Below are 14,634 nucleotides of genomic sequence, written 5' to 3' on the forward strand. Positions count from 1 at the left end.
ACTATGTCTCGCTGTCCTTACAGTAGTGGTGTCAAACTCGGCAGCCACGTGGTAGAAAAAGCACTCTTAAGGAAGCCATATTAGCAAATTAATGCCATAAAAAGTGCATAAAAAGTCCATGCATCCATCCATCATCCACACCGCTTATCCTCAGTATGGTCGCGGGAGTTCTGGAGCCCATCTCAGCCATCTTCGGACATTGAGCAGGAGACACCCTGAACTGGTTGCCAGACAGTCGCAGGGCACACAGAGACAGACAACTTGGAGTCACAAATTAACCCGACATGTATGTTTTTGGAATGTGGGAGGAGACCGGAGTGGCCGAAGAAAACCCACGCAAGCACGGGGAGAACATGCACACCCCGCAAAGGAAGGCGGGTGCCTGGACTGTGCCACAGACGCGCTAAACTCTTAGCTGCCGTGCCGCCGGGAGATCTTTTCACAGGCTCACAAATGATTCATGGTTTAGGTATTGTAAGATTTGATTGTAAAAAGATTATTGAGGGTTTTTTTCTCAATTTTGTTTTTCCTTTACTAAGATTTAAACTTTTGTAGTGTTTATAAACGGTTTGGTTGGGTTGGATTCCTTAATTACTAGGGTTATAAGGGCACACTTTCCTGTAGTGTGTCTTGGGCAAGTACAACCTGTGCATTTTAATCAAAAATAATAAAAGCAAAACATTGTTTTTTTGTTTTATTTTTTTAATAAAAATGTTTACCTGAATAAGGGAACATTGCTGTGAGATTTCATATCTTTGATAGAAAGGAGCTAAAGCTTCTTTAAACTTCTACAAAGACTCAGACTCACATAAGATATTTTTTAAATTTTGTATTTTTCATATTGCCTTAAACAGCGCGTCCGTGACTTTTATTTTAAACACGACAACAACGGAATAGGTTTCCTCAATATTCTCTGGTCGATGAATAGTAGTAAGCAAATCCAGCTTTGGGAGTGACACTTCGCTTTGGTGACATTCAGTGGACATATTTAAAACTGCAAATAATTTTTTGACGCTTCAAAAAAAGGTTTTCTCCTTGGATCTACATAAGTCATATAGGTCACCCATTCCTATTTGACTTCAAAACGGCGAATTTTGCCGTAAGGTGGGGGATATTCATTCCTGAAGGAGTTATTTGATACCAAATGCAAATGTCAACAGCAAAAGAAAATAAACTAAACAATTCCCTCGGCAGTTGTAAGTTGGTGCTGGATCTGGCAGATGTTGACATGTAACCGTTAGCATTAAGTTGTTAGCATGTAGTCGGTGACACGTAGTCGATAGAAATAAGGAGTTGCCTTCAGGGACAACATAAAAATCACAGCCATAGATAGTACTAACACTGTTACTACACTGTGTAATAACATTTTGAAAGGGCCCATTCATTTTAAATGGGCCAATTCATTTGTTAGCCTGTAGACGGTAGCATATAGCCTTTAGCATATCTATTTAGCACTTAGTCGTCAGACTGACTCGTTACCATGTAGCCGTTACCATGTAGCCGTTACCATGTAGCCGTTACCATGTAGCCGTTAGCATGCATCGTTATCATATAGCAGTTAGTATGACTTGTCAGCATGTAACCGTAAGCATGACTTTTAGCATGTGGCTGTTAGAATGCAGTTGTTAGCATGACTCGTTAGGATGTAGCAGTTAGCCACCGTGCTTACAGCATTGGTGGCAATAAGTTGGATTAGGAGGTAGCCGTTGGCCAGCGTGCTTACAGCATTGGTGGCAACAAGTTGGGTTAGGGGGTAGCCCTAGGCCAGCGTGCTTACAGCATTGTTGGCAATGAGTTGGCCTGGCATCAGCCAGCCCCAACTAATTTGACTAACTTATGGAGGACCGTGTATTTCTTCCATGTATCTAATGAATTGCAGCAATCCTACAATGCAATCTATGACCACAAAAAATATTTGACAGTGTCAAGAAAACTAAGTCAATGCAATGATTGACTTTTTGGTTGTTGAAAAAAATTGTTTTTCAGATGACTCAGGGAAAGTTAGTTTATCAGCCAATTAAGTACCAATCTATTTTTCGAGAAGAACCTGGTGATGTGGGAGCCAAAACAAGCACAAAAGCAAAATAATAATAATAATAATAATAATAAAAATAAATAAATAAATAAATAAATAAATAAAATTAATTGAGAATCGTTGGGTTTTATCATTATTTCAGCAATTTAAAAGTGAATAAACAAATTCAACTTTCCTTTTCTTGCTGGACTATTTTCAATTGGGAGAAACAAAAAACATCAATGACAATCGAAATATTCCAAATACCATTGGACGAAACAACATTTCAGACACGATGTGATAAACTGCACTCAGACAGTCAGGTGTACCCATGCACACATCAAGGATTTTATCACCAAGTGACGTTTTATGACAGCACTCAAAATTCTGCGGAGCTAGCGCAATCTCTTCACGCTACTTCTTTCCTGTCCAATCCTCTGCCTGCTTGGCTCATCTACTGCAGCCACTCCAGGCAAACGCTGTCTTCCACTGCAGTGCGCATTAGATTTAGTTGACTTTTTCCGTCCGCACCCTAAAATGGCATCGATACAAGCTCTCAAGGTGATTCTTTATATTTTAAAGGATGGCTGCTGAAACAGGAAAAATGATTTTTTTTTAATGGAATATTCCAATAAATATTGTATATGGTATGAGTGAAACAGTCCTTACTAAAATTAAATTGCACTAACTACTAAACTGCTAAAATTGCATGTATGGAACATGTCCCCTCTTATTCACATCTTGCTTTAATCATTAGAACTGTCTGTATTGTCATTCATACCAATGCATACTGAAGGCGATAGGACATTTTCGATGTCTCGCCACGTGTTCTTTTACTGGACCAGACAGAGTATTCGGACTTTGAAAAAATAGAGCTCGAGAGAAGCAACGCAGTTGAGGACATTAATTTCAAAGTTTCAAAATAAATTTAAATAGTGCACTCAGGACCAGTTGATGGGAAGCGCCCTCCCACCAATATACTGGACTGTCTCAGAAAAATAGAATATTGTGATAAAGTTCTTTATTTTCTGTAATGCAATTAAAAACACAAAAATGTCATACATTCTGGACTCATTACACATCAACTGAACTATTTCAAGCCTTTTATTATTTGAATATTGCTGATTTTGGCTTACAGCTGAAAAAAACTCAAAAATCCTATCTCAAAATATTAGAATACTTCCTCAGACCAAGTAAAAAAATAATTTTATAACAGCAAAACTAAATCAAACATTTGAAAATGTCCATTGATGCACTCAGTACTTGGTTAGGAATCCTTTTGCACAGATTACTGCATCAATCCGGCGTGGCATGGAGGCAATCAGCCTGTGGCATTGCTGTGGTGTTATTGATGCCCAGGATGCTTCGATAGCGGCCTTCAGCTCATTTGCATTTGTAGGTCTGGTGTCTTTCATCTTCTTAACTATACCCCACAAATTCTCGATGGGGTTCAGGTCAGGGGAATTAGCAGGCCAATCAAGGACAGTGATGCCATGGTCAGTGCACCAGTTACTGGTGGTTTTGGCACTGTGGGCAGGTGCCAGATCATGCTGGAAAATGAAATACTCATCTCCATAGAGCTTTTCAGCAGATGGAAGCATGTAGTGCTCTAAAATCTCTTGGTACACAGTTGCATTTACTCTGGACTTGATGAAACACAGTGGACCAACACCAGCAGCTGACATGGCTCCCCAAACCATTGCTGACTGTGGGAACTTCACACTGGATTTCAAGCAACTTGGATTTTGCTCCTCTCCAGCCTTTCTCCAGACTCTGGCGCCTTGACTTCCAAATGAAATTCAAAACTTGCTTTCGTCTGAAAAGAGGACTTTGGACCACTCTGCAACTGTCCAGTGCTTCTTCTCCATAGCCCAAGTAAGACGCTTCTTCCGTTGTCTTGAGTTCAGAAGTGGCTTGACCATGGGAATACGGCTATTGTAGCCCATTTCCCGGACACGTCTGTGAACTGTGGCTTTTGATACCTGGACTCCAGCTTTAGCCCACTGTCTTTGAAGCTCCCCCAAATTCTGGAAGCGGCTCTTCGTCACAATTTTGTTAAGGCTGCGGTCATCTCTCTTGGTTGTGCAGCGTTTCCGGCCACATTTTTCCCTTCCAACAGACTTTTTGTGGATATGCTTTGAAACTGCACTCTGTGAACAGCCTGCTCTTTGAGAATTTTCCTCTTGTGTCTTACCCTCCTGATGGAGGGTATCAATGATGGTCCTCTGGACAGCAGTCTTCCCCATACATGTGATTTAGTTTACTGAACCAAGCTGAGTGTTTTTAAGGCTCAGGAAACCCTCGCAAGGTGTTTCGAGTTAATTAGATGATTCAGGTGATTAGTTGAATAGCCTACTTGTATACTTTTTCATGATATTCTAATATTTTGAGATAGGATTTTTGAGCTTTCTTAAGCTGTAAGCCAAATTCAGCAATATTAAAATAATAAAAGGCTTGAAATAGTTCAGTTGATGTGTAATGAATCCAGAATGTATGACATTTTTGTTTTTTTAATTGCATTACAGAAAATAAAGAACTTTATCACAATATTCTAATTTTCTGAGACAGTCCAGTATAGGCCATGAGTGAATTCCCTCTAAAAGTCTTGAAAGAATGTTTCAGCCCCTCAATTAGAGGAAAAGGTGTGGATTTAACAAAACATAACATTAATCCCAGGCTCTTCTAAGAACTCATATTTCGATAAGATAAAAGAAAGGATCTCCCTCTACAAAAATTAGGACTGCACATTCCTGATACGTCAGAGGTTGTATGATAAGATAAGGGCGGCATTGCTGGTTAAGTACTGATAAGAAAGGATACAGTAAATTCTTCATTTACATATGTGGATGAACATAAGTGCATTTACAACAACCAAAATGTGATCGTCAAAGCAATGATGTGATGATCAAAAAAATAAACTTACTATAGCTGGAAAACTCATGTTATGGTGACAACATACTCAGTGAACTATTTTAATAATCTAACAATACCTACCAATACTACCTTTCCCCCCTTTAAAACGCTCCCAATTAAAAGAGAATTATCTCTTTTTAAAATTTAAATAACCAAAATTGAAACTTGAGACTGGAATTTTAGTCTACGGCTGCTTTAATTTGAAGTAAGATTAAGTTTTTGTGCTTGAATAAACTGCTCTATCGATCGCATTGGATAGCATTTTGGTAAAAGTTTGTGACTTACCGTTTTAAGCAAGCATATGCTTTTTTTAATATTCTGGAGAAGAATTGTGTTTCGCGCATAAAAATAGCGTGCGCGATAGCATCGACCGCTTTTTAATGTCAAAAGGTTGGCATGTATGACAACTTAGTGAGCATTGTTTGCGACAAGGTTAGACACGGCACTCCAGGATGAACACATAAAAATGACTTAAGAGAGTAATATACAGGGATCAGAATGGAGATTTTCATTTTCAGCTGAAATAGCCAGCGTCCAGGAATAAACCAGGGCGCTCCTCCCACATTCCAAAAACATGCATGTCAGGTTAATTGGCCGGTCCAAATTGTCCCTAGGTGTGAATGAGCGAGTGAGTTGTCTGTCTCTGTGTGCCCTGTGACTGGCTGGCAACCAGGTCAGGGTGTCCCCTGCCCAATGCCGGAAGATAGCTGGGATGGGCTCCAGCACCCCTGCGACCCTACTGAGGATAAGCGGTGCAGATAATGGATGGATGGATGGATAAATAGTCACCAGCTATGGGGATGTGTTTTTTGCAAGGGCAGTGAATAATTCATAAGATTGATTTAAAATTAGCTAGTGTGGTTGGAACATATTTTAATTATAAAAACTTTCATAAAACAAGTGTGTATCCTTTGGGGTTTATTGATTAAAGTTAGCCACCTTCAGATTCCACCCCAACCCCCTCCCTTTACTGAGGAATAGTGAGCTGATCTAAAGCAACAATCAGGCTTGATTGATGGTTTGATTTATTCCTAAAGACTAATTAATGGATTAAGTGACTTACAACTAATGTTCTCTATTAATCTTAATATTACTTTTCAGGTAGTATCATCGTCACATTGTTGCTCATAGGCATAGCATTTCATATGCACATTTTCGGACTCCCTTTTATCATTATTGATAAAACGGTATTACATTTGTTATGGCTGGAGTGAATCGGGTATTAAGGACATTGATAGCGACAGAACTTCAATATTATGGGACAATCGTTACAGCCAGTGTGCATAGTAAAACATTCCTTTAATATTTAATGTCTCTCTGGACGAGAGTTATTTTATTCTGCAGAGCCATCGTGTTCGACCGGTGGTCACTTTCTCACACGTGCACTGTTGGCTTCAGGGAAACTAATCAGAATATCTTTAAAAGGAATTCTAATAAGAGAGACCACAACAAAAGTTAGTCCAATTGGCTTTCGGGAAAATTACAAACAAATGGAAATGAATAATTTATTGGGGTGGGAAATGACCTGCCATGCTTCAACACGAGTGACAAAAGAATGGAAAACGCATCAAAAGAAATCGAATTGCTACCTTTGCAGTGATTACATACAAGCTGCTCCATATGAGAGATGTTTTTCAAACAAAAATCTTGTCCGACATAGGACAATTTCCAGACAGGGTACGCTATCACTTTCGTGTGTGGGAGTGTTGGAGAGTGACGTTTTCAGCTGCGTCGTTCCCTCCGCCTCTAATTTGCCTAGGTCACATGTATTTGAATTATGTGAACATTTAAAATGGTGATTTCAAAGCCGAAAACGTATCCCTGTAAAGCCCAGGGTTGCCATATGGCAATGTCTAGAGCATGTACATATTTACTTTCCATGAAATATATTCATCAAATGTTATTTTTAACCTATTACATCAATGTTGCCATATGGCATCGTTGAGCTTTTTGGGTAGTCAAAATGTGCAAAATCGAGAATAGAATGGCCCGAGAGTGGAATGCTTTTGAGATGCAATTTGAATGGTTTGGGTGGGGAAGATGTATGCGACTGTTGGAATGTGGGGTGTGCAAATAAGATTGGTACATTGGAATGTTAATTTATGTTTTACTGCTTGCGTTTAAGAAGAGGTCATCGATTCAGTGTGCAGGAGGTAATTTCTGCCATCCAAGATGGTGACAGTGACTTTGAGAAGGGAATAGACAGTGATGAGAGTGATGAAAATGCATTTTTGTTTGTAGTATTTCTCTATATTTGCTGGTTTGTAATTTATTTTTACTTTTATCTATATGTATTTTCTATATGTAAATTAATTAATTATGTTCTGATTAGATGAACGAAATAATAAAGAGAGGACCGCCATCTTCTGGTGATGGGAGTAGGACGCCAACCAAGAATCCATGGGCACAACCCAACAAGTCATTTGGCATTGTGATAAAGGGTACACCAGCCTGCAGTGTAGCAATTCCAATGTTTGGCTTTGTCTCAGAGGAAAATAATTGTTTTCTAAATATCACTTAAAATAAATGAAGTTAACGTAGCAGAAAAAAAGCCAGAACATTGTCAAAAAAGGAGGCTCAGTATTCATGTTATACATTTAATTATACATTATATTGTTATAGAGCCAAGTATGCCATCAACTGTGCAAATAAACACAAAGTTGTTCAGAATATTTGTTCAGACAAAGTGAGTACAGGTAAAGAAATCACCTCAAAGCCCAATGATGCCATATGGCAACATTATTTAAAAAACTTACAATAACACAATTTCTCTAAAATCATCTTTCTTCATTAGAGGTCTCGTTTCTCTCCTGTTATGTATTATAATGAATAATGTGGGCCAAAAATTGATTCAATTCTCCTGAAGAAATGTCACAGACGTTGCCGCAATGTTTTGTATGCTCATCGATTTCTTAAGTATTTACACAAAAATATATTACTGGAGAGGATATTTTTTTGTGGACTGCACCAGTCCTAAGAAAACTGCTAGGTGCCAGGCGAGGTGACCCACTGGGGACACGCCCGGCATCACAACTGGGGAGATTCACGCAAAGGGTTCAGCGTGCGTCCGAAGTTGCCACCGACACCCTTGCAACCCTTCGCCTCGCCTTGGATTGTAGACTGTTAATCCAGGCAAATGTGTGGAGAAAAATGCTTTGGCACTTCTCACCATTTTATTATTTATTTTTTTTTTCTCTTGGCTTTTCTGGTAGCAACAAATCTGAGACAAAATTAAAACATGATCCAAAATGAGGAGAAAGGGGCAAAGTGAGGGGAGGAAAAGAGTAAAAAAAAAAAAAAAAGATTGGTTTATTGAAAATGTTTAGTCTTCTAATTGTATGTGATTATGCTAAATCAAATAGTGTGATGACAAACTGTAATTCTACATTTAATATTTTATTTCATCTCAAGTGTTAATGATTATTTCCTCTTCTCTTTAGTGATGATGAGATGTGATTCATATGACATACAACAACTTGTTATAATAGTCTAGTTAAATGATTAAAGTAAAGAGTGTTTGGACTGTCAAGGAGACGAGACCAGAATAATCTTCGGATTTTTTTCCCCGACAACCCTTTTTTTCCTTTGGTTTGGTCAATCATTTAGCACCTTTCTTGATTTAGGATTCTTTGTAATTTTGCATTTGATGATAAATGAAAAAAAGTATAACAGTCTATTAATAACTCAAACAAATTTGGATGCTTGGTTTGATTATTTAGTATTGGGAAAATCCGCTTGTGAAACGAGCAATTCTAGATACGAACACAATCGGGGAAAAAATGAATCACGTACATAGAAGTATCACTGTACCTATCATTTGGATTTCACACTGTTGTTCGTAAAGGCAAAAGTTTAGAGAAAAAAGCTTTGGCATTACCTTTGTTACTGGCTGTGCAAAGTACTTGGCACTCCAATCACATAGACCTGTTTGCAAGGTGGCACTGATATAGTTTCGGTGACCACAGGGCTCGTCTCCATCCTCCTGAGCCTGAAAAAACAAACAAAAGAACACAGACAAAAGAAAAACAGATAAGCATAATATGCACATCTCAAACTGCACACAAATATTGAATCGTCTACCTGCTCGGGTCCCCTGTCAAATATTTTACGTGTGCGGGGAAACTGCTGTGAATGAGGCGCCTGCCCTCCTAGGGTGGGTGTGTAAGGGGGGCGAGTGGTGGGTTGATCTCTGGTGGGGGGTTTGGGCACCTCGTTGGTTAAACTTGAACTGCTGGTACTTGGCATAGGAGGGGAACCGCTGGTGGGGAGGAAGAAAAAGAAAACAAACATTTTGTAGGTCATCTACTTGTTATTCTCACCCACGAGCAAAGCCAAACTAGTGATGTTTTTGTTTGAAGTCTATATCTTTTTTTTATGTGTCTGTCCACACAAGAAAAGGGAAACGAGTATAGATATAACCACCATCATCTCAGAGGTACTCAAGTAGTTTACCTTACATTTGAAAAATGCCAGAATAAACTGACTCAGCATTTTTGGTTTTGTTGAATCAGCATTTTTTTAATTACAAGACACTCCACTCTTTTAGACAGAACAACATTGAATATCAACACAGTCTTTTACAGGCAGTCAGGTAGGTTTACCCTAGATGTGAAATCTGCCAAAAAAAAGCTGACTTGGCATTTTTTGTTTTGCTGACTCAGCAGCTTTCCCAGAAAAACATTCTACTCTCGCAGGCCAGAAGACGTTTGGCCAGGATCACAGTATTTTTCAAGCAATCAGGTAGGTCATTCTAGAGGTGAAGGACCTTGCCAAAAAGAGAAATGCCAACCAAAAATCGAATCTCAACTCGTGTGATTCTCTAATGGCGCAGAGACATTCTAATACTTCTCTGAAATTGAACTGTAAGATATTTTTGTGTTCCTCACCCTGCTTGATGAATATGCGTGCCTTTGCTGGTGGGACTGGCTGGAGCTGACTGGGTAAGAGACCCAGAGTCCAAAATTCTTTGTGGTCGAGCGTTCATCATTGCCTATAGAGACACAAAAAACATTTTAATATTAACAAAAGTTGTGAAGAAAAAACATAAATATTTTTTTTAATCAGGAATACAAATAGTAATTTCTTTAAAAAAAAAAAAAAAAATCCTAAAGCCCCCCCAAAAAGAATGGTTTCTTGAATTTATGACAAGCATACTGTTGCAAACCATTCAAGAAAAAAAAAATCCTTGTTTGATTAAAGGTATTCCCAAACCTTTTTTTCAATTATGCACAGAAGGTAAAGACTTTCTCCCCACAAATATGCAAATACAGTAATTCCTCGATTATCGCGGTAAATGGGGACCAAAACCACCTGCGAAAAGTGAAAATCCGCGAAGTAGCGACGCCCCTTCAAAAATGCTCATAAAAAACGTTTACATTTTTTAAAATTTTATTATTATTATTATTTAGATCCGCGAAGCTCTGAACCCACAAACGTGGAACCGCGAAGTAGCGAGGTCCCACTGTATATTGCAAAATATTCCATGCACCGAGGGACTTGAGAAATTTAGCCTAAAAGTTTGTTCAATGTAGAGCTGAGATGTCAGTTAAGGACGAGAACACTCAAAAAGCTTAATTAGCACTTTTGGTTTTGCTGACTTGACATACAGTGCATCCGGAAAGTATTCACAGCACTTCACTTTTTCCACATTTTGGTATGTTACAGCCTTTTTCCAAATTGTAATAATTTAATCTCTTATCTCAAAATTCTACACAAAATACTCCATTATGACAATGTGAAAACGTTTTTTTTTGTTTTTTTCAACGTTTTTTGAATTTATCAAAAATAGAAAACTAACAAATCACATTTACATAAGTGTTCACAGCCTTTGCCATGATGCTCAAAATTGAGCTCAGGTGCATCGTTTTTCCACTGATCATCCTTGAGATCTTTCTACAGCTTAATTGGAGTCCACCTGCAGTAAATTCAGTTGATTGGACATGGTTTGGAAAGGCACACACCTGTCTATATAAGGTCCCACAGTTGAGTGTGCATGTCAGAGCACAAACACCAAGCATTAGGTCAAAAGAACTGTCTGTAGACCTGCGAGACAGGATTGTCTTGAGGCACAAATCAGGGGAAGGATACAGAAAAATTTCTGCTGCTTTGAACGATGAGCACAGTGGCCTCCATTATTTGTAAATGGAAGACATTTGGAACCACCAGGACTCTTCCTAGAGCTGGCCGGCTTTCTAAACTGAGCGATCGGGGAAGAAGGGCCTTAGTCAGGGAGGTGACCAAGAACCCGATGGTCACTCTGTCAGAGCTCCAGCGTTCCTCTGTGGAGAGAGGAGAGCCTTCCAGAAGGACAACCATCTCTGCAGCAATCCACCAATCAGGCCTGTATGGTAGAGTGGACAAACGAAAGCCACTTCTTAGTAAAAGGATCATGGAAGCCCGTCTGGAATTTGCCAAAAAGCACCTGAGTGACTCTCAGACTATGAGAAACAAAATTCTCTGGTCTGATGAGACAAAGATTGAACTCTTTGGTGTGAATGCCAGGCGCCATGTTTGGAGGAAACCAGGCACCGCTCATCACCAGGCCAATACCATCCCTACAGTGAAGCATGGTGGTGGCAGCATCATGCTGTGGGGATGTTTTTCAGCAGCAGGAACTGGCAGACTAGTCAGGATAGAAGGAAAAATGAATGCAGCAATATATCCTGGATGAAAACCTGCTCCAGAGCGCTCTTGACCTCAGGCTGGGGCGAAGGTTCATTTTTCAGCAGGACAATGACCCAAAGCACACAGCCAAGATCTCAAAAGATTGGCTTCAGAACCACTCCGTGAATGTCCTGGAGTGGTCCAGCCGGAGTCCAGACTTGAATCCGATCGGACATCTCTGGAGAGATCTGAAAATGGCTGTGCACAAACGTCTCCCATCCAACCTGATTGAGCTTGAGACTTATTGCAAAGAAGAATGGGCAAAACTGCCTAAAGCTAGGTGTGCTAAACTTGTGGGATCATATTCAAAAAGACTTGAGGCTGTATTTGCTGCCAAAGGTGGATCAACAAAATATTAAGCAAAGGCTGTGAATACTTATGTAAATGTGATTTCTTAGTTTTCTATTTTCAATAAATTCAAAAAAAGTAAAAAAAAAAATCTTTTTCACATTGTCACAATGGAGTATTTTGTGTAGTTTTGAGATAAGAGATTAAATTAATACAATTTGGAATGAGGCTGTAACATAACAAAATGTGGAAAAAGTGAAGCGCTGTGAATACTTTCCGGATGCACTGTATTTTTCCAGCAAGACACTCTTCTCTCCCAGGCCAGAACAACACTGAATATCAACACCATCTTTAACAGGCTGTCAGGGGTATCACCTCAGATGTGAAAACTAGCAAAAAAAGCTGACTCACCAGTTTTCCCAGAAAGACATTCTACTATCTCAGACCAGAACAAGTCTCGTGTCTCATCGGGGGTGATGCTCTGATGGAGCAAAGCCATTCTAGTTTATGTTTCAAACTTTTTTTTTTTTTAAATCAAGAAATAAACAGCACACAAAGTATTTTGCTACCGAAAAATACTTTTCAGTATAATCTATAGCATGTTGTTTTTCAATGCAATTATCAAATTCAGTGCTTAAAAACTTTGTTCTTTTTTACGGTTTCAACTCTAATTTAATGAAAAATATCTGATTAAAACTCAGTATCAGCAATCAATAAATGAATCTTTTTTTTATTGCGATATTTTATAACCCAAACCAGACTGCAGGTCTAAAGGTTTTCCAACCGCTGCCCAAGGCTCTCATTTGACTGCAAGCAGCTATAATATTGTACCTGTTGCATGGTAAAAACATTAAAGTCACTGATTTACAGAGCATCCAGGATTATAGAGTAGTATCTTGATCAAGGATACCTCCGCATAGTCATAATTGACTGCAAAATTAATCTACAACCTTGAAAGGTGGCAACTTCACCACTAACAGATAAGATCATACTGCAGATGACATTCTTCTATTAAACGTGATATCTCCTAGTTCGCTGACGCTAACTGCTAACTCTACTAAAAGCGGACTATAGACATATAGAGTTGCCATTGGGAGTGAATGAGTAAAATAAAAATGAATTGTTTTTATTTAGCAGGGTTCCTACAGCTTAAGACAAGTTAAATTCAAGAATTCAACAAAAAAAACAGACAGGATTGAAACAAATAAAACAAAACAAACAAAACAAAACAAAACAAAAAAAAAAAAATATATATATATATTTCTTGCACTCTATTCATCGTGCCTTGCACACATTACTTCGCACAGCTTTTAGCCAGGGCGAAAAAAGTTTGTTGCACAGCCACTTATCATTAAATGTACACTTTCCCATAGACCAAAGCTAACATCTTTGTCCGAAGTTACTGTGTGTATTGTGGGTAGACCTAAGAAATGCGTCTGCCTTGAAAGGCCCGACTGAAACCATATAACTGTTTTGATGGTCATGGTCATGCGCAGTTGCTACAAACTAAATCGGTGAATGATTGAAAAAGACAATTGATACATTTTTAGTACATACAAATAAAATCTGATTACTGTGTTCACATGTTTAAGCCTTTCGAAAATTGGATTTAAGACATTTGAGACAATTAAGGCCTTATTTTAGAATAATGAATTCAATGCCTTTTAAGACATTTCAAGGATCCGCGGGAACCCTGATTTAAGTCATATACCGTATTTTCCGCACTATATGGCGCACCATGTTATAAGGCGCACCTTCAATGAATGATATATTTTAAAACTTATGCCATACATAAGACGCACCCCATTATAAGGCGCTATAAGTGCATGCTGGTTTAAGATCAGGTAATTGTGCAATTTTGTAATTGTAATCCTGTGCAGTCCTTCGAGACATTTTTGGGATTAAGGGCTATTTACGGTAAATAAATGTGACGACTTGACTACAGTAGAGAATGTAGTTACTTTATGCAACCTCTAGATGTTGCCACGCTCAAGGGAATGTCAACAAAATATTCAAAAAGGTCAAACTTTATTAACAAACAAGCTTTCCACAACTCCATTCACTCCCAAAATAAATAAACAGCCGTTTTATTATTTTCTCTGAGGTAAAGCATTTTCGTGACACATCTTTGAACAACATCGACATATCATTTTATTTTTTGTCCATTTAGTCAACACGCAAAGAAAAAACGTCTGATACTGTTATTTTAAATGAAACGTTAGTGCAATCGCAATAAAGTGACACTCGTAATGTGCAAAAACAACGAGTGCAAAGCAATAACATAATAACTGTAAAATGTAAAACGTAAACACACAAAAGAAAAACAAAGATCACTCTATAAGCTCCTCATCGACGAATCCCTCGAATTCTTCTTCTGCTGTGTTCGAATTGACCATATCTCAGTGAATGGGCCATCCAACACGTCCGGTGTTTTTGTGCCAGCGCTGTTGCCTTCATACGTATAGTTATCGTACTGACACTTCTGCTTGCCGCTCTTTGTTGAACAACCCACTGTTCAAGTGTCTCCTCTAACTCTGGCCATCTTGCTTTATTGCCACGGAAACTTTGTTGAGTTTTCCTTACTTGGCGGAGCTTATCTTCATCCTTTCTCCACTTCCGTACCATCGATTCATTTAAGTTTAACTCTCTCGCTGCCGCTCTATTGCCGTGTTGTGCTGCGTGACTGATCGCTTTGAGTTTAAACTCGGCGTTGTACGCGTGTCTCTTAACAGGAGCCATTTTCTTATACAAATGCA

At 38.8% G+C, this 14,634-nt stretch overlaps 1 protein-coding gene across 4 annotated transcripts in view; it reads right to left on the minus strand.

Moving 5' to 3' along the window:
• The window catches only part of rptor (regulatory associated protein of MTOR, complex 1), a 215,479-nt gene that overhangs the window by 58,631 nt on the left and 142,214 nt on the right, over nt 1-14,634 (minus strand). For all 4 annotated transcript variants that reach the window (XM_088342559.1, XM_088342558.1, XM_088342555.1 and 1 more), the window contains exons 23-25: nt 9,814-9,917; nt 9,008-9,185; nt 8,805-8,915 (exon numbers count right to left, since the gene is read on the minus strand). In XM_088342559.1, coding sequence (XP_088198685.1) covers nt 8,805-8,915; nt 9,008-9,185; nt 9,814-9,917 — 393 coding nt within the window. The remainder of the gene's footprint in view (nt 1-8,804; nt 8,916-9,007; nt 9,186-9,813; nt 9,918-14,634) is intronic.

Source organism: Urocampus carinirostris, chromosome 8 (assembly GCF_059441175.1).
Source record: "Urocampus carinirostris isolate Australia breed hairy pipefish chromosome 8, RoL_Ucar_1.0, whole genome shotgun sequence".
Taxonomy (NCBI): Eukaryota; Metazoa; Chordata; class Actinopteri; order Syngnathiformes; family Syngnathidae; genus Urocampus; species Urocampus carinirostris.